The sequence below is a fragment of the Nansenia antarctica genome (genome assembly GCF_963989245.1).
Source record: "Nansenia antarctica genome assembly, chromosome: 3".
Classification (NCBI taxonomy): domain Eukaryota; kingdom Metazoa; phylum Chordata; class Actinopteri; order Argentiniformes; family Microstomatidae; genus Nansenia; species Nansenia antarctica.
The window spans coordinates 42,361,010-42,380,593 of record NC_137688.1 but is presented as its reverse complement, the minus strand read 5'-3'; the positions used below and the strand labels follow the sequence as shown (position 1 = coordinate 42,380,593).

The window sequence follows — 19,584 nt, the reverse complement described above, 5'->3', positions numbered from 1 at the left end:
AGCTTTCAGTGGGAAATTGAGAACATAATAGTTGCAAACTGCTGTTGTTGATTTCAGTGACATTCTGCATCTCAATGGTGATGTCATTCACATGCAGTGATTAGAGGGAAAAGCTATTTTCTGTGTTAGATTGAAGAGGAAAACCTGAGACGGCACTGGGGCAGAGAATTGAGTGCCTTCTCTCTGTGGTTAGCATCACACCATGCTTTCAGCACACTTTCTAGAGTAACTCCACACCAGGCAACACCTACTGCCAGCCTCAGTCACTGTCTGCCCTGTACAGGTACTTCATCATCAGGTTGTCCACTTTCTTCTTCCTCTTCTTCTCCTCCTTCTTGGTAGGGGGCGGTCCCTCGGTGGGCTGCCCAGCCTCCTCCTCCTCCTCTGGGCTGGAAGCCTGGCGGCCAGGACCTCTCTTGATGCTGTTGGCACTCCGGTAGGAGATGGTGGAGGCGCCTGAGCTGGAGTCGGACTCAGAGTCGGACTCGGAATCCGAGGAGGACGAGGAAGAGGAAGAGGACTCATTCTTCTTTTTGGACTTCTTTGACTTCTTGTCTTTCTTCCTGGAGCTGCTCCTGGAGCTGCTCCTCTTGTGGCGGTCGTCGTCGGAGCTGTCTGATTCGGAGCTGTGGCTCTTCTTCTTTTTCTTGCCTTTCCCTTTCTTGCCGCTGCGACTTTGGCTGCGACTGTGGCTGCGACTGCGGCTGCTCATGCTGCTGGAGCTCCTCATGCAGTCGACTGCCGACGCGGAACGCCTCAGACTGCTGCCACCGCGACCGCTATCCGCCTCCCTGGAGGTTTGCACACTCTTCCTGTCATCATCCTCTTCTTTTTTCCCTCCTGCCTCAGCCTCTGAGTCCTCCAGGCTGCTGCGCTTGAACGTGATGGGCTTGAAGCTCAGCACCTCGTTGATGGCCTTCTCCAGGTCTGGGTCCAGGTAGCTGCGGTGGCTGACCGGCTTCACGTCCGAGGTGTCTGGGAGTGGGTCGTCGTCCCCGGCGGAGGAGCGGGCGCGGGGCGGGGGCATGGACAGGCTGCGGCCCGTAGAGGAGTGAGGGCTGTAAGCCGAGGACCTCTGGCTGAAGGCAATGCTGCGGCCGTCGTCCATGTCGTCAAACTCACTGAGGCGGCAGCTGTGCGCCAGCGACATGCGGGAGTCTGCGCGGCTTACGCTGCCAGGGCTGCGGCCTCCGGAGCGGCGGCTCAGGCAGGGGCTACTAGGACTACGTTCGTACGAGTCGCCGCGTCGCTCGTCCAGGCGGGTGGTGCTACGGTAGCGCCCCAGAGGGCTAGATAGGCCCAGGCTCAGGGTGGATTTGGCATCATCGTCTGGTGTAAGGCCTCTGCGGGTTGACACCCTGCTGGGCACCATGGAGGACACTGTAGACTCTTTGTCAAAGTCACCCCAGCGGCTCTCCAGACCCTTCCTGGCCCGGCTGGCGGCTTCAGAGTAGGCCTGGGAAATGACTGAACCACGGTCGTCCAGGTCCTCCCCAACCTGGGATTTCCTCCAGGAGCCAATTGTGGAGTAGGAGTCGTCCTGGGGGTCAGAGGTTTTCGGCTTGGCCTTGCGGAAGTCCTGGGGGTCAGAGTGCTCCTTAAGGGAACTGAAGAGGGAGCTGTCGTCCCCTTTCCCCCCGATGGAGTCCTTGAGGTTGGAGCGCTTCCTGTAGCTGAGACAGGACACAGGCCTACTCTGCTCTACCTCCTTCCCCTCTTTGTTCAGCTCTTTCCATTCCTTACCCTCTTTCCACTCTTTACCTTCCTTTGCGTCTACGTTTACAGCAAATCTAGAGACAGAGAAGGGGATGAGCGAGGAAAGGAGGGAGAGAAAGTAGGATAAGTGAACGACAGAAACACATTGATGTGGATGGAGAAGGAGGAGGAAGAGAGAGAGAATTAATGATGGATGAAGTACAAACTTAAAAGGAGATATGAATGACAGTTGATAAACAGGAAAGAGATGAGATTGAAGATTGAATTCAGTAGTAGGAAAATAAAGAACAGTAGATAGTAGAACAATGATTAAAATGAATGCAGGAGTAAAGGGCAGTGTCTTTTGGACCCACAACAGACTACAGAACTGCACAATGAAAATAATTAAATGAAAACTCAAGACAAAATATGCAGCCTTTTTCCTGCATCCTCTAATGATTTCTATATTGAACGACAGGAGTTTGGTATATTCATTTGAATAAAATGTTATGCTGGTAAATGTTACAGAGGGTTCCAGTCAAGCATCTCATTGTGGTAAAATGTGTTGAGTGATTCAGCAGGATAGCTGGGTACACTTCCCCAGTGAATTTGTATGTGTGTGTGTCTGTATCTGTGTGTATGTGTATGTGTTTGTGTCTGTGTGTGTGTAACACACACACACACACACACACACACACACACACACACACACACACACAGCTGACTTCAAGGGAGAGTGCAGAGCTGAGCTCTCTCGGTAAAAGGGTGCCTGTGGGGACATATAGTTAAGAAACTTTTAAAATCTCTGAAACTTTTCAAAGTTGAGAGCGGCTCAAGTGGAGGGAGAGTTAAATCTTCTGGTAAGGAGACAAATCTAGGGCAATCGAAGCTGTCAGCTGGCAGACACATCCATTAATCTGGGGAGAGGGGGGTGGTGCAGGTAGGCTATGCCAGCTGGCCACCGGGACCGTCAATAAATCTGCCAGGGAGGCGTTTGGCTTTAAAACAGCCCCTGTCATCAAGGGAGTGACAATAAAGACAAAGAGGTTGGAGGATAAACTCCAGTAATAACACTGCACCTCACTTCAACCAAGTGCTCCCATCCAACATCGACTGGGGCTGAGTGCATCGACTGAACCATGTAAAGCCCTGATAGGGGTGGATTCGATATTAAAACTAGTCACATAGCAGCTTGAAGAGCTTTGTCAGTACTGGAATAGAATGGATAGGTGCCGGGGTAAACCGGGGTAAGAGGGGTCCGGGAAAAGGGCAAGGTGAGGCGGGGTGCGGAGAGAGGCGACCATACTGACCTGGAGCTTTTGAGGCTGCCGTCGTCTGAGAGGTTTTTGGCGGAGCCCTTGTTTTTGGACAGCCAGGATTTGACCCCGTCTACACGGTCGTCCACATCCGAGTCTGTGCCGGATTCACCCTCTCTGCGTAGAAGGAGACAACATGTCAGTGTGTGGAGAGGATGGGGAACAGAGATAGATGGAGATAGTCAGAGGACTGGAAAGGTAGAAAGATGTGAGAGAGAAAAAGATAGAATGAGGGACAGGGAGAGAGATAAAGATAGAGAGCGAGAGATAGATAGAGAGAGACAGAGAGAGAGACAGAGAGAGAGAGACAGAGACAGAGAGAGACAGAGAGAGAGAGAGAGAGAGAGAGAGAGAGAGAGAGAGAGACAGAGAGAGAGAGACAGAGAGAGATAGAGAGACAGAGAGAGAGAGATAGAGAGACAGAGAGAGAGAGACAGAGAGAGAGAGACAGAGAGAGAGAGACAGAGAGAGAGAGAGAGACAGAGAGAGAGAGAGACAGAGAGAGAGAGAGAGAGAGACAGAGAGAGACAGAGAGAGATAGAGAGACAGAGAGAGAGAGAGACAGAGAGATAGAGAGACAGAGAGAGAGAGAGACAGAGAGAGAGAGAGACAGAGAGAGAGAGAGAGACAGAGAGAGAGACAGAGAGAGAGAGAGAGAGACAGAGAGAGAGAGAGACAGAGAGAGATAGAGAGACAGAGAGAGAGAGAGACAGAGAGAGAGAGAGACAGAGAGAGAGAGAGAGACAGAGAGAGAGAGAGACAGAGAGAGATAGAGAGACAGAGAGACAGAGAGACAGAGAGATAGAGAGAGAGAGAGAGAGAGAGAGAGACAGAGAGAGAGAGAGAGAGGATTCTGGCTCTGAAGTGTTAGTGAGGCAAAGAAGGAAGACCACGGCTTTGTTTGGAGAGAACAGTGGCACATGCACTGGATCACAGAAGCCTGGGAAACACACACACACACACACACACACACACACACAGACACAGACACAGACACAGACACACACACACATACCGACACAATGACACACCCACACAAACACGCACACACCCACACCCACACCCACACCCACACCCACACCCATCACCAAACACACAGACTCAGATGCACAAAGCCGCACAGCCGCACAGTTAGAGGAGTGTAATCGGTGTGCTCCTGTGGTTAGCTGACAGTGGGGCGCTGTCAGTATGAGGCATCCAGAGAGGGTTCAGTTCCATTCACTCTGATCCAGAGCCACTCCAGAGTGAAGGCCAAGCTGGGAGACCAGAGTGGCTACTAAGGGAGTGGGCACAAAATGGAGGGATTTCTACTTTCATCTCTCACTTATCTTTTCTCTCCACACACACACACAACCCGCAAAATTGCTTTCAGCTCTTGACAAAATGATTCTGGTGCACAGCTTGGGTGCTGAGCGGTTTTCTCTCCAAATTATCATTGTGTGTCGACAGACTACTGCGAAGCGTGAGGCGAAATGGAGGACTTGTCAGAAAATTTGACACGGATGAAAGGAGCACAACACTCATTAAGTGTTGTCAGAGCCCAGTGCTCGTGTGGTGCTACAAATTAAGCTGTTACAGTTTAATAACACCACCAAGTCACCGGGAGGAGGGGTGGGGAACCACCAAAAACACATCTGTTTCAAAACTCTTGTCTTTCTATGGAGAAAGCAAAAGAGCTCTCTTGTTTCCACCACTTTAATCTGCATAAGGGCCTCCGCCATACACATACAATTACAGTCATCAAGAGGTGGAGACAAAAGCTCCCCTGATCGCTTAGGATGCTATCGGTGTGTCATGTAAAGCACGAGTGCACACTCCTGCTCTGTGCACAATAACTGTGAGTGGTATTGAGGCGCTGAGTGAGTGGGAATCGTTTTTTGAACGGCCGTTGTGTGTGGGGATTAATGAAAGCATCTTTTCTCTTAAGGCTGTAATTAACTTTGCAGGCCATGCCCGTCCTATTAGATGATCTGGGGACGCCTGTGTGAATTGTTATTGTGACAGTCTGAGCGAGCGGCCGTCTTTGGCTCCGCAGCCTTGTCAATAAGACGGGGTAAACAAAGAATGAAGGGTCCTGGGAGAGAAAGCGCCAACATTCGCTCGCCCGCACAGACAACACCATGGCTGTTTGCTCATCTTCTCTCTACTGAGATAAAACCGTGGCTGGATTTGTGTGTCTGTTGGGCTTTGCCAGTGAACACTCGCGCCCCCCCCCCCCCCCCCAGCCTCTTTAGATTAGTCTTTTATCCTTTCACATACAGTATCTAGCGGCACACTGGTTAGAATAACTATTCCAGCCGTAGATATACTAAGTGCTATGAATAAGGAATGAGAAATGGAACGTTGTTTTGGTGAGCTTGTGTTTTTTTTCCTTTGATATTGTTTTGCAGTTTCCATGGACAAATCACATTTAGTTGTGCATAGGCACAATCAATGCAATAAGACACCTTGAAGCACAGTATGTCTAAATATCTCTAGAATAGAAAGTAGACTGATCATATTCAATGAACTAAATTAAATCTAATTAAATGAAATAACTGATAAATTAGATCATTTGTTTTTCCGTTCTATGAGGTTGATCTTGTTTGAGATTTTCCAGCAACTTGCATCTCTTTTTCCCCTGATGAATTCCAGTCGAGAAGTTTGCCTGTTAACTGATAGATGATCCATTCAGAGCGCAGAGAGGGGCTCTCCTGGCCGGGCACAAAACAAAACAACAACGATGGGCATTTTGTAATCGAGCGCTTCACACATGGTGTCACACACAATTTATGTCCTTGCCCGTCACACCATTAGTTAAGCTGAGACGAAAGGCCCAGGGGAGGCAAACAAACACACAGAGAGAAAAGAGAGACATTAATTGTCTGTGACAATCTGCCTCCATTGGTTGTACATCTCTGTTACACACTATTACATTCATCATTAGGTCCTATGGATCCTCCTGCTCTGCTCTGCTCCACTGTGTCCCTGGGTCTTACAGGCGGCTGTGTTCATACCCCGAGTAGTTGAGGTTTTATTACACACTCAGCCAGGACAGAGGGTCTCTGTGGGGTTCGAACACAGCCAGCCAGGCATTATGCTCCTGTTCAAACACCATTTACAGTGGGGTGCAACAAATGTGGGCACACCCTAGTCAAAATGCCTTTTACAATTAATATCTAAGTGAAAAGAAGCAAACCTAACCTCTAAATGGCTGATTTAGTCTAAAATGACAGACTGTGGTTCACTTCTTCTTCGTACAGCTTATCTCAAGAGCCAGAAACCATGTTTGGTATTATCAACTTGATCAAGTCATGGTACATGGTATACCATGGTAGAGTCAACATGTGTTTCTACATATACTGTATATGGTGATAGAACAATTCAAACTGATTATAACAATTTGCTCATTGCATCTTTTAGGCTAACTATATACAACATGCTTATGATTCAATAGCATAAACCCTGAAAAGAGCTACAGTGGTCTCCCATCTATTTACCAGGTTAAAATATGAGCTCTTTCTGGCACTGTTGTCAGCTCTTGTGTACCAGTGTTGTACTAGCCCACCATTAGCATTCACAATCCATTCACCTCCTAACAAAAAGCAGCACTTTACAATACTGCTTAACAAGGCTTTAACAGCAGAAAACGCAAAGACTGCTGTAAGGGAACATTGACATGGGATTCGCATGGCCCGGAGCCAGAGGTTAACGCTGCGTGAGCCGCTTGCCAGACGAGCAGAGAGCTTTTTGTAGGACATTTGAGAGTTCTGCATTATTTAGTGAGTGCGCGTGAAAGATTGATGAGAAACACACCCTCCCTCTCCCCGGGCGAGGGTAGTCACCGCAGAGCCACCGAGGTGACCCAGTCACATGACTCACATCAACCCCAGAGCAGGGCTCTGAAATATTCAGTAAGGCAACGAGAGCAGGCGAGCACATGGCACAGAATGCTGCACAGACACGGCACAGCGGTGTCCAACAGAGTCCCGGTGGGGCAGGAAAACATAGGGAAAGAAAAGGAGGAGCGTTCTAAGAGGGAAGCGGAGGGGGCCAGGCAAGCACTGAGCCCGGAGTGACGCCAGAGGGACCAGAGAGCACAACACTTACCCAGCGAGGGATCCTAACCACACCAGTTAAACATGATATGTTACAATTGTTGCCCACGGTTAAAAGGGTTAATGGGTGGATAACCACACGGATACTTGGGGTGGAGGGGTTGTTTCATGCTTGGTTTGGAGAAGCATGTTGTCAATGGCATTCGTGCAATTTAACATGTGGTATCATGCAATGAAAAGTGGAGCAAATTAGGGTATGGGGGAATTGCTGAGCCCTGGATAAATAATGCAGTATCACCATGTTGCTTTGTTGTATGTCACATAAGACCTTTTTCAGAGACATAATGGACTATGCCATAAGTCATTGACATAATACAACTGTAATAAGACATGAACAACTTATGAAGTAGCTCTTTTACCTGACTCCTTAAAAACATGCTACAGGATTTGTTGTATATTTTCAGCCACTAAAACCAAGTGCTTGTCCTGCAAAAGTTTGTTGGCCATAAACTAAGGACTGTGTGGTGTAATGAGATAATAAACGGATTAACATTACATCATTAACAACAATAATATTGTTAATGATGTAATGTTAATCAGTATACACTTAAGCCCAAATTTGATGTAAAGAATTTGTGACAGAAATCCTCTAGCATCTCTTTAATTATGAAATACCTAAGAAATCTGCTGAATACTGCATCATTTTCAGTGAGGGGCAACAGCCAATACCAAAACGATGTAAAAATGTCAAACATGAGCTCCAGTTTCTCACGTTCTGTTCTTTCTTTTCTGATACTTTGTCACCATGTCTTGTAAACTGGTCGTGACGGGAGATGACAGACAGAGACAAGAAAAACAAAACAACACAAATAGACACAAATAGAAAAAGAAAAGTGAGATAGGGGGTATAGTATGAGGAAACCAAATGAACAAGGGATGAATAATAATAATAATAATAATGCAAGGATATAACATTGTGGATGTAATGGCGGATGTTGCGATGAGACCCCGACTTTTGTTTAATAGGCATCTCCAGTGGGACAGATTCGATGGCTGCATATTTTTAGGCCATTGAGTCAGCACACCATCTCACCCTGATGCCCATCTTGCCTACCGTATTGAAAATGAAAGAAAACACTGTACACTAACGAAACCTGACTCAGAGTGCTATTCACTGCTGAGAGGCAGAGGAAGAAAGCTCTCTCCCCGGGACTACACTCCTAGACAAACAAACAAGCCTCAGCAGGAATCAGAGAATGAGTAAATAAATAAGGAACTGGGGAGTGGAACTAGGTTCAGCTCCATAGCTCTCATTGATGGGGAGAAAAAGAGAAACTTGGAATAAAAAAGGCCTGAAAATTAAGCACAGCAGTTTTCGGGGCATAAATCTTTCAGCGTGTGTGAATAAGATATGACTGAGTCTAGGGAGAATTCTCTCTGATTGCCCTATCCACAGAGCCACATCCATCCTTTACTGTATCGTTCTCTCTCCCCCTTTTTCCTGTTCCCACTGTTGGGTTGATCTGCCTTTTAACTTTGCTAGCTGCTATCTATGCCTAGTGTGTGCTGATGCTTGCTGTCATGAGAAGGGCAGGTTTTTCAATCAAGTGAAATATGTTGGCACTGAGAGATACCTGTTGATGAGGTCTTCGTTGTCATCACTCTCCATCTCATCCTCGATGGCTGCCTGAAGGTCGCCGATCCTTTTGAAGGCCAGTTTGAGGTCCGCCTGCAGGCTCTGATTGGCTGCCTCTAAGCTCTCAATATCCATTTCCTGTTTGAGAAAGAAGAAACAATAGGCTTAGACCCCAACAGTGAACACAGAGAATCCATCTGCTGCCAGACATTAGTGTGTCCTGGCCTGATGACTGGTGTCGAACAATCAGGCGTTGTATGACTACTGTTGTATGACTACTGTGCCCAATTCGAGGAGTATGATTATGAGCTTTTACTTTTACATTACACTCCAATCCAATTAGCATAGAGAAGGCAGAGCATTGGAAAACCCGGACCGAAGTATGGCTATCCATAATAAGTGGAGCTATGTACAGATCTGGAGTAGGCTGGACTATATCAACCTCATGGCTGACTGAATGTCTTACCAGCTCATGGCTGACTGAATGTCTTACCAGCTCATGCTTCTTCCTGCTGGCCTCAGCCTCCTTCTTCGCCAGCTCTCCCATCTCCTCCTTGATGTCGCGTATCTGCCTCTGGAGACGCTTGTTTTGCTCCTTCTCCCGGTTCTCGTTAGTGCTGCGGTGGTCACGTTCCTCTGTTAGCTTCTCCAGGTTCTCCTTTAAGCGGGCAACCAGGCTCTACAGAACCGTAGAGAGGAATCAGGTTAGAACCACAAGCTTACACCCGTTACAGGTCCTCTGAGAGGTCATAGTGTAACTAGCTAGCATAACTGTATTCACACTGTGAATGGGTGTGCTCTCTACCTCCTCAGACCTCTATTGATTTGGCTCCTCTACCTCCGGCTTTGATGAGATTCTGTTCTGTGAGGATACTAAAATTCTACAGCTGAAACATGCTGTAACCCTTAACTCTGGATATTTCCAGATTGATGCTGATGCTTTAGCAGCTGATGCAGAGGAGGCGTAGTTGGAGAGGAGAGAGTGGTAAAGGTTTAGGTCAGGGAGTCCGGTTTTTCTCCATTTCCTCTCAGCTGCCCTGAGCTCTATTCTACAAGCATGTAGGGTTTCAGAACACCAGGGAGTGTGTGGAGAGGATCGTGCTGGCTTCAAGGTTAGTGGACAGAGGGCTATAAATCGAACAAGTCATCAAATAAAAAAGAACAATGCTTAATTACCCGGCCAGTTCATGACAGAATAGCGGTGCTCTGTAGGCTCGCAACCCATGCTCCTACCCTGCCAGTCTGCTGATATTAGAGGAGCGGTACATTTCGGGCGTCATTATGCCATCAAAGGGGGGAATGTTGTCAAAATGTGGGACTGTCATGAACAAATCAGCCTTTTAAAAAAAATCTTTATTAACAAAGAAAATAATTACATTTGTGGTTTTCTTTTGTTGCTTGTGCGTTCGCCACTATCTTGCCGATGATTCGCAAGGCATTCTGGGCGATTTCGCAAAACACACACACACACACACACACACACACACACACACTAACCTCCAGGCGCTTGACCTGAGTCTTCTCAAACTCCAGCTTGGTCTCCATCTCGCGGATCTTGGCCTCCTGCCTACTGACCAAAGACTTCTCCACCATGGACGTCTCCTGGAACTCCAGCTGACTCTGCAAGCCTGAAAGCTGGAGGGAGAGAGACAGACACACAAACATACATACACACACACAAACATACATACACACACACACACACACACACACACACACACACACACACACACACACAGACACACACACACAATAATCAGAGGTTTAGGACTGCCAATAGAGCAGAAAAACATTTTGCAAGCTGTATGAATATATATCGCCAGTCAGAATCTGCAGGGAACTGTCCAGCACTGGCTGCAGTTTGTTCACAAGCAAAATTGTGTTTGATTTTGTAACATTGATTTATGTGGCAGAGGGAAATAAACAAAGACACAACAACCAAAACCCTGTCAAGACAACCAAAACGGACCTAAAACTGAATGCACTCAACCACACCTGATCTGAGTAGATGCTCTTAACTCCTCAGCCTCAAGTCACTGATGGTCCTTAACAACACATACAATAGTAACCCACCAATCTAAACAGCCCACTAATAAAGAGTCAGCAGACCGTAGCATAGTTCACATCAGGATAGGGCTTCAAAAAACAGACTTCATTACAAGGTACTTCATACCCATAATTCAAAGCATACACATGGTTCGGAATTACTTTAATTCTTTCAAGAGTTGGACAACTATTTCAAAGCACAGAGAAAGTCTGAGAATAACGATTTCTTGAATATTGACTTTGGGACGTGCGTGTGGCTGGGGCCTCTTGTTTTTTTTCGAAACCATTTTGCTTTCAATTCAGTGTGGCTGCCCTCCACACAACAGTATCTTCAAATGACGCGAGAAAATCGCAAATATGAAGTTGACCATTCTTTTAAAACTTTTTATAAGACATTTTTAAGCGATCTGAAGAAAAACCGGCCTTTAAAGCTCCAAGGGACCTCCGGTGGATTACAGAGGCAAAGCGCAGGGTGCTTTCAAAAATATGACAGCTTTGAAGCAGTAATGAGCCAGTAGGCATCAGAAAAGAGGGGGTTTGGACTTGCGTACATGCACGGCCCATAAGGTAACAGTGCCTGATTGTTTCTAGGCCAGGGTCTCTGATGGTTATCATCAGATCGGAGCGCACGCGACAAGTGTCACAGCATGCCTCTCCCTGGTCTGGGGTCGGAGGGCAGACAGGTATTACAGTTTCCACACCCCCTGTGGATTGGCTTGGTGTTGATTACAAGTAGCGCCCGACAGATATATCGGAGCACCGATACATTATTATCAGCTGATATTGGCCTTTGGATCTATAATACCTTATATATACTTTATATAAATATCTATAAGACTTTCAGCATCTTTTTTTCCATTGTTTCTCTTCTGAATCCTGTGCTAAAAAAATACAAAAATAAAAATTCTGTGTAAAAAAAAAGCTCTGTTTTTCATCTCACCACTGAAAAACAACATTGGCAAATATATCAGCTATCTGTAAAATGTGCCCCCCTCCCCCCACCATGAATCGCTATTGGTATCAAACCCAGAAATCTGGTATCGGTACCTTCTCCTGGACCTCCTGCTTCTCCTTCAGGGCCTCCTCCAGCTGGGCCTGCAGGTCACTGATCTGGGCCAGGTTCTGAGATGACTGTAGGTAACACAAACACATAGAGATAGGGCTCAGCAACGGCGTGGCTGCTGTTGAATATGCTTTCATTGTAGCGCATTGCTAAAAGTGGGTCGCCCTAGAAGAAATACAGTGCTCCGCTTCATATCAAATAGGGCCGCCCCCACTTTTTGCTTTATGCATTTCCGACGGACGGTCGGAAGGTTTCTACAGCATCACATTTACTCTCAGTACAACAGTACATTAATATGAATGCATCACATAGTAACATAAATGAGTAGTGACTAAATATTGCATATTGACATGTTAATCAACAACCTAGTAATCCCCTGAGACACTACAGAGCAAGAGGCTAGGATAAACAATCATCAACAAAAATGTTGATGAGATCCATGCTGCTCAAAATGATAAATAATTCCCTCTGAGAGGAAACCATTTTTTCAAATGGCAAGAGGGGAGATTTGCACACCAAAAGCACATAAATAAATCTAATTTCAATGTGACCCATGTGAAAAATATTGAGCAGAGTGGTTTTTGTTTTTTTCCACTAGATGAAGCGCCATGCTCAGCAGGCCCAGGGGAATAGCTGTCTCTATGCCGACGGGATGTATTCATTTGGAGCCGGTGGAGGCAGATAACTCATAATTCCATCAGTGTCAGACAGAAACCGTTTTATACCACTTTCATTTCCACTTGATAGCAATCTGCACACACAGATACATTAACACAAATGGAGAGTACTCAAATTCTGCCAAATACTTTTACATTTGAATATTGCAAAATTGCTGTGGACTAACGAAAAACCCTAACAGTTTTTATTCATATATTTCAACATAAGGGACAATACTTTTTTATAAGAGCAGGATGATCGAATAATGCTTGTTTTCACCTTCTGCTTTTATTGATAGTCTACAGTACAGAGAGGGCATTCATTTTGTACTGTATTATGGTCTGAGCAGTAATCAAACCCACACCCTGTGTGTGTGTGTATGTGTGTGTGTGTGTGTGTGTGTGTGTGTGTGTGTGTGTGTGTGTGTGTGTGTGTATGTGTGTGTGTGTGTGTTACCTGGGAAACTGCTGACTTGTGCTTCTTCATCAGTTCATTCATGTCCTCCTGATCCTCCTCCATACGAGACTGCAGGTCGTTCTTCTCTCTCTGCAGCCTGCTCAACTGCTCCTCCAGCTGAGAGAGAGGGGGGGGGGGGGGAGAGGAGGGAGAGAGGTGTAGGGGGGAGTTAGAGTTAGGAGGAGAGAGAGGGAAGGATGGGGGGGAGAGAGAGACAAACAAATGGCCTTTAATTTATTATATTATTAGTTATCAGTCAATTACTGTCTATAATATCCCTCCTTTACCAAGTACAGTACAGTATATCCAGTATGTTATAATAGGAGAGAGACTTGTCACAATACAATATTGTCCCCTGTACACAGCCTCTCCTCTGATATTATATTAGGGCCGAACAGGTTTGCATGAGGTCACATCCATAATCAGGCCCACCAATTAGCATCTAAAGGCTAGTGGTATGTACTGAGCACTGGTAGCTTACATCTATGGGAAGCACTGAGGCCTAATCCGTTTTATAATGACAATGGACAATACAGGAAAGAGAAGGCTAGGGACAGACCTGTGTTAATAAATGATGAATAATGTGGATGAGAAATGGCTAATGAATCCATTAGTACATATCTGAGAGATGAGAGGACTCGTGAGGCACTCTGACAGCCGGGCATCCATCTTATTAACACAGAGTCCAAACAGAGAGGAAGAGTGGATACTGGACCACAAATGAAATGGCAAGGAGTAAAAGAGAAAGATTTTTTTTGTGGAATGGTTGTTATTTGGATTATTTAGATGAGGAAATGAGTGAGGCCTATCCAATCATTTTTAAAATGATCCTTTGGAACCACGTTTACAGTCAATGTAATTCGTATGCACTGTAACACACCCTAACAATCACTGCATTGCATTTCTCAACAGTTTGCTGATGGGAGCACTTGTCTACTCCCCTACACGACATGGGTTTAAAACAGAAGAATAGTGTAAGAGCCCTCCCTTCCATCAATCCTATGCTTTGACATCATTGTGGGGTAGGAGGCATTTTAGGTAAAAGGCAACACAGTTCAATTAAAAGTGGTAAAAGGAAGGTGAAGTAAGGGGAGAAAATGGATGGTTGCAATGGATCCTTAAAAAACAGTGGTGTGATTATTCAGTAACAAAACTTCCCTCAACATCCCCCCTGTCATTCTGGTTTTAAGGCAGTTATTCTCAAACAGTTATATCTTTTCACTTTATTAAGAAAAAGACTAGCCCAATAATCCTTAATCCTGTGGCTTAATGACACAGAAAATAGCAGATGCAGGATAAAAACAAACTGTCAGAACACAGAACAATCTTTTGGGGCTGCTGCAATTATGGTGGGAGATGGCGCAGGGTCGAGTATTCTGGAAGGAATGTTATATCCATGGATTTTATCCATCTCACCAGAACACCAGAATTATGTTTTTGTAACTGTACTCAATGATGTCAACCTCCAACTGATAGGTAACATTGAGGCACAAATGGTTAGGCTACTAGTTATTGTATTGTATTAAAGCACTTTGAAAGAGACATTTTAAACTTGGTTTTGTTGTTACTGTCTGCAAAAATGTTTCTTGTGTTAGTGTGAAGAAATTCCAAGTAAATATCAACCACACAATTGAGCTGTTTGATCCTACAAATACTTCCAGGAACAGAAATAATCGGCTGAATAATAGGGAGTGTGCGTGTGTGTGTGTGTGTGAGAGAGAGAGAGAGAGAGAGAGAGAGAGAGAGAGAGAGAGAGAGAGAGAGAGAGAGAGAGAGAGAGAGAGAGAGAGACAGTGGGGTGAGACAAACTCAGATCTCAGTCGGCAAAACATCTCTCCATCCATCTCCCTCACATATCTGTTCAGGCCTGCCATCATGTGTGAACTCAATTACCGCTCCCCCTACACTACAGAGACAATATTCACCCTGGTGACTACGGTATTACACTGTAATGCATTTCAAGGTAATGTGTCTTGTTGAAATTACAAATGGATTAGAAAACATGCCATTATGGGCGAAAGTCATTTCGTGCCAGTCAATATCACCGCTAGGAGAGAGAGCTGGTTGGGGAAGATGTTTGTGGGGGGGGGGGGTGATGGTGGTGGGGGGGTGAGTAAAGAGAAGCAAAACACTGAATGGAGAGAGGGGGAGGACAAAAGAGATGGAGAAAGGGAGAGGGGTGGGGTGGGGAAGACGGAGGGACAGGTATGATCTTTGGCTGAGGGCAGTGCTGTGACATAGTAACCCAAACCAATACATTGACAGACCACCCTGCACAGGCCACACAAATGTTGCTGGTTGGAACAGAGGGGGTAGTTTACTTACAGCCTGTTTGGTTTTGGAGATGTCGTCCATCTGAACATGCAGGTCTTCAATCTCCACCTCCATGGACTTACGGGCCTTGACTGCTGCCGCACATGTGAACTCTGACTCCTCCAGCTAAAACACACAGAGAGAGGGGGAGGGAGGGAGAGAGTTACTTTGTGGTCTTCTTTCCCTGCTTTAACAGAGTCTTTGAGATAGCAGAACCCTACCTGGTTTTTGAGCTGGGCGATCTCTCTCTTGCTGGGCGCGTTGTTCTTCATGTGGTCCAACATGATCTGGGCGTCGGCTAGCAGAGCCTTGGTGCGCTTCAGATCCTTCCTCAGGCGTTTCTCTGCGTCCACATCCCTGTGGCTCACCTGGGGGGTGGGGGAAGGGTTAGTGATGAGGTCAACACTCTAAGCTACACTCAGACACAACTTAACAACTCCACACAATACTTCACCCAGCAGAGCGTTAGGTAGTGTAGTGTACCTTGTCTTGGGCAGACAGCAGCTTGGCCTCCAGGTCTCTCCTCTCTCGCAGGACCTTCTGTTTGTCGTCGTACTCCTCCTCCAGCTGCACCTCGATCTGCTTCAGCTACAAACACACCGGTCGGTGAAATAACAAATCAATGTTAGAAAAGACAAATTCATACAAACAAATTCATACCGTATATGGTATTATTGTTATTATTATTATTATTATTATCCAAATAATGTACGCTACGTGTAATAAACTGAGTGACGGTATACTGACCAAATTAAATCATATTCGTGATCAGTGTCTGTGTTGCAGTACAAACATTCCACTCCTTCTAGTTTCTGCAATTACAATTGTGATCTACAATACAGTATCATAGAGTTCAACCCTAGTGTTTTTGTTTTATTCGTATAATCTTATCAATGTAAATGTGTTTAGAACATCTACGGTTCTAAAATATTCTAGGCTTCGGTAATCCTGGTAATAACGTTTAAAAAAAAGTTATTATGCGTGGTGGAGATCTTAGGGCTTGATTGGTTGGGGGGTGGGGGGCAGAAAGGTCAAGTGCAGGAAAGGAAAGGAATGTAAAAAAAACACACAAATAAATCTAATCTAATTACGGATGCCTATTTAAAAGGGCAATCTGGGATTGGTACATACATTTTTTAACTACCAAATGAATGATATACTGTACAGCCATTGATTCTTAAATAATATCAATTATAAATACCTATCCCCAAAACAAGCTTGTTTTACAGCATTGCTTGTTATATAAATAATGTAATTGTAAACAAACAAAATTTAAAAAACGATGATGTTGATTTAATGATCTTAGATAGAGCTGTTCCATTTCTCCAGCCCCTCAGCTGTTAAAAGAAGAGGGAACTCTTATTCTGACCTTCAAACTCATCTAACATGTTTCCAATCAAATGAGTCATCATTGACTGAACTACCTATAAATGGCTCATAAAGTAATAACTAGCTGCCTCGTTTGCCTGCTAAGCCATTTCAAGCTGTTATTATCTGTGTGTGTGTGTGTGTGTGTGTGTGTGGATGTGTGTGTGCACTGTACCTTCTTGCTGCAGGACTGTCTGATCTCTTCCACCTCTTCGTCTTTGTTCTCGATCTCCTTGGAGTGCATCTGCCGCAGTCTCTCCATCTCCATCTCTAGACGCAGCTTAGCCTGAGGGTTAGACATACAGGCAGCAGTCAGACAGTGTTTGTGTAAGTGTGTCTGTGTCTGTGTCTGTGTGTGTGTGTGTGTGTGTGTGTGTGTGTGTGTGTGTCTGTGTCTGTGTCTGTGTCTGTGTCTGTGTCTGTGTGTGTGTGTGTGTGTGTGTGTGTGTGTGTGTGTGTGTACCTGCTCCAGCATCTGGATGGTTCCGGCCTGTTCGTCCAGCTCCTCCTCCTGGTCTTTGACCTTGGCCTCCAGGTCGCGGAGAGTCTTCTTCACCTTAGCCAGAGACACCTCGTCTTTAGTCTCCTGAGAGTTCAGGTCCTGCATTTCCACGTCCAGTTGCTCCAGCTTCAGGTTGACGGCACACATCTCCAGGTCCTTATCCTGGAGGAGGGACACACAGATGGGGATGATGATGATGAGCATAATATATAACAACACTCGACAAATAAGTTGTCACACACACACACACACACACACACACAATCCAAAACCGTGCACAGACAGACAGACCCTCACTCAACTTATGTACGAAAGGCGCTATATAAATAAAGCTTTACTTACTTACTTACTCACCTCACTCACACACTCTCACACACTCAAACACACACACAGGTCTCATAGCACATTAGTGCAAGTGTGTTTACCTCCAGTTGCTGGCGCATGCTGAAGACCTCTCCAGTGAGCATGTCTTTCTCTCTGCTCAGCTTCTCTCTCAGAGTCCTCTCTCTCTGCACCTCCTCCTGGGCTAGAGTCTGCTCTGAGTCAAACCTGAAACAACCCTCATGTTAGTGCCGTGCCTCAGCCTTGACAACACACACACACGTATGGAACCCAGCACAGAAACACATGCCTCACATTCAAATAGATCATAATGTGACAGCAGCTGGTGAGACCGGGAACAAGGCGCCAACCCACGGACCGTTCAGACTTTTATTCTGAAAAACCTGAATACATTTCAGCGTTGTTGAAAATCAATGACACACTCGCTAGTCAAGCGTAAATATTGCAATGTAATGGATTCTGTGAGTAATCCCTACACTACTACCTGGTTAGTGTAGACTAGTGGGGATTACTCACCGAATCCATTGCATTGCAATGTTTTGGCTTGACTAGCAAGTGTGTCATTGATTTTCAACAACGCTGAAATTGCTTTACATTTTTCTGAATGAAAGTCAGAACATTTCGATTGGTTGGCAACTTTCACCAACTGCTGTCACATATCAATGTCCCTACTGTACTACAGCCTTTCCCTTATTCTGAGAGCCTCTCACAGGAAGCACAAACACAGGATGTGGAGATGTGCTGCTACTTGATAAGCCACACATTAACACAAGGGTAATCTATTCCCGAGAACAAAAATCCATAAACAACCTTGAGTGGAAAGAGACCGAACAAGCTAACAGAAGGTACAGGCATTTTATTAAAAGAAAACTCAACATGGCCTGCAACATAGGTGAGCAGTCTTCCTCTCTGAGAAGCTTCCTTCCTTCGTCTACCGTTACTGGTTTGGGTAAAGGGAGGATAAGCTGTTCTTAGATCTGTGCCTCGGAGCGACTTTTACCCAGAGCGTGTGAATATCAAAGGAAGGGGGGGCCGCTGCCCCCCTCTAGTCCCTTCTCAACACATAATTTGGTTACACAACACATGACTAATCCTCACACAGGCAAAGGGTTTCTGTGGCCTCATGTGGCTCCACTCTGGCACTCAGACACACACACACAAACACGCCGATTCTCGTATTGCGGTGACAGGCACGAGCGGCCTGTTTACTTAAGGGACTAGAGGGGTTTAGACAGCAGGGTCAGCAGACAGCAGTTTGTAGTGGACTATGGAAGCTTGGGGGCAGGCAGTGTACGCAAGTGACACCTCTGTGGGAACAGGAGCACGGGGAGAGGGACAGCTACTCAATATTACGCCAACGTGTGTGTGTGTGTGTGTGTGTGTGTGTGTGTGTGTGTGTGTGTGTGTGTGTGTGCGCAAGCGCATGTGTTTTTACTCACTTCCTCTGTTTCTTCTCCAGGTCGTGGTTGCGGCTCTGCTGGCCCTCCAGGTGTAGTTTGGTGTCCTGTAGCTCTGCCGTCAGCTTCTGGCACTTCTTCTTCAGCTGCTGGGCCGTGCGCTGCACCTCCTCGTTGTCTGCCTGCAGGTCACTTAGCTGTGGGGAAAGACAGACCGAGAGAAACATGTGAATGAATGGTCTTTATTGTCATTTATACAGTACAGGTACCATACAACGAAATTTTGTAGGAGGGGGGGCTCCCCTGGTGTTTGGAAAAAGACTAAAGACAAGAGGGCCAAGGGAAAAATAAAAAAGGGAAAAGAGCTGGTTTACATAAATAAAGGCTATGTACACTATCTACTATACTATACTACTATACTATACAATAAAACACTGTGCTGTACTCTATGCTATGCTATAAAATGTGAGAAACATTTCTAAAAGTATTCCGAAACAAAACTCTCACAACACTCATACAGCACACCCTTCACAAAGGCTTGCGGCCTCAAATGTGCTACTAGAAGCGACTAGTTGCCAATCTGTAATCCTTTACTACAGTAACACCCTTAGGTGTCATCATAACTGAACATTCCACCTAACTAAATACAAGGGATTCTTTTGTTGATCAATGAACAGATAGCTGCTTTAAAAGCATCTGTTGTTTTATGTGTTGGAAGCCAAGAGTTTTGGATCAAGGAAACAAGCTTAGAATAGA

General features: G+C 45.7%; 1 protein-coding gene across 1 annotated transcript in view; it reads right to left on the bottom strand.

The window, feature by feature from the left end:
• Positions 1-259: 259 nt before the first annotated feature.
• The window catches only part of myo18ab (myosin XVIIIA b), a gene marked incomplete at both ends in the record, with an annotated part of 87,012 nt that continues 67,687 nt past the window's right edge, over positions 260-19,584 (bottom strand). Inside the window, 15 exons of the mRNA XM_080525489.1 lie at positions 260-1,790; positions 3,006-3,128; positions 7,821-7,865; positions 8,683-8,822; positions 9,178-9,363; positions 10,182-10,319; positions 11,778-11,861; positions 12,907-13,023; positions 15,232-15,345; positions 15,441-15,587; positions 15,703-15,807; positions 16,763-16,873; positions 17,051-17,251; positions 17,515-17,638; positions 18,871-19,025. Coding sequence (XP_080381615.1) covers positions 260-1,790; positions 3,006-3,128; positions 7,821-7,865; positions 8,683-8,822; positions 9,178-9,363; positions 10,182-10,319; positions 11,778-11,861; positions 12,907-13,023; positions 15,232-15,345; positions 15,441-15,587; positions 15,703-15,807; positions 16,763-16,873; positions 17,051-17,251; positions 17,515-17,638; positions 18,871-19,025 — 3,321 coding nt within the window. The remainder of the gene's footprint in view (positions 1,791-3,005; positions 3,129-7,820; positions 7,866-8,682; positions 8,823-9,177; positions 9,364-10,181; positions 10,320-11,777; positions 11,862-12,906; positions 13,024-15,231; positions 15,346-15,440; positions 15,588-15,702; positions 15,808-16,762; positions 16,874-17,050; positions 17,252-17,514; positions 17,639-18,870; positions 19,026-19,584) is intronic.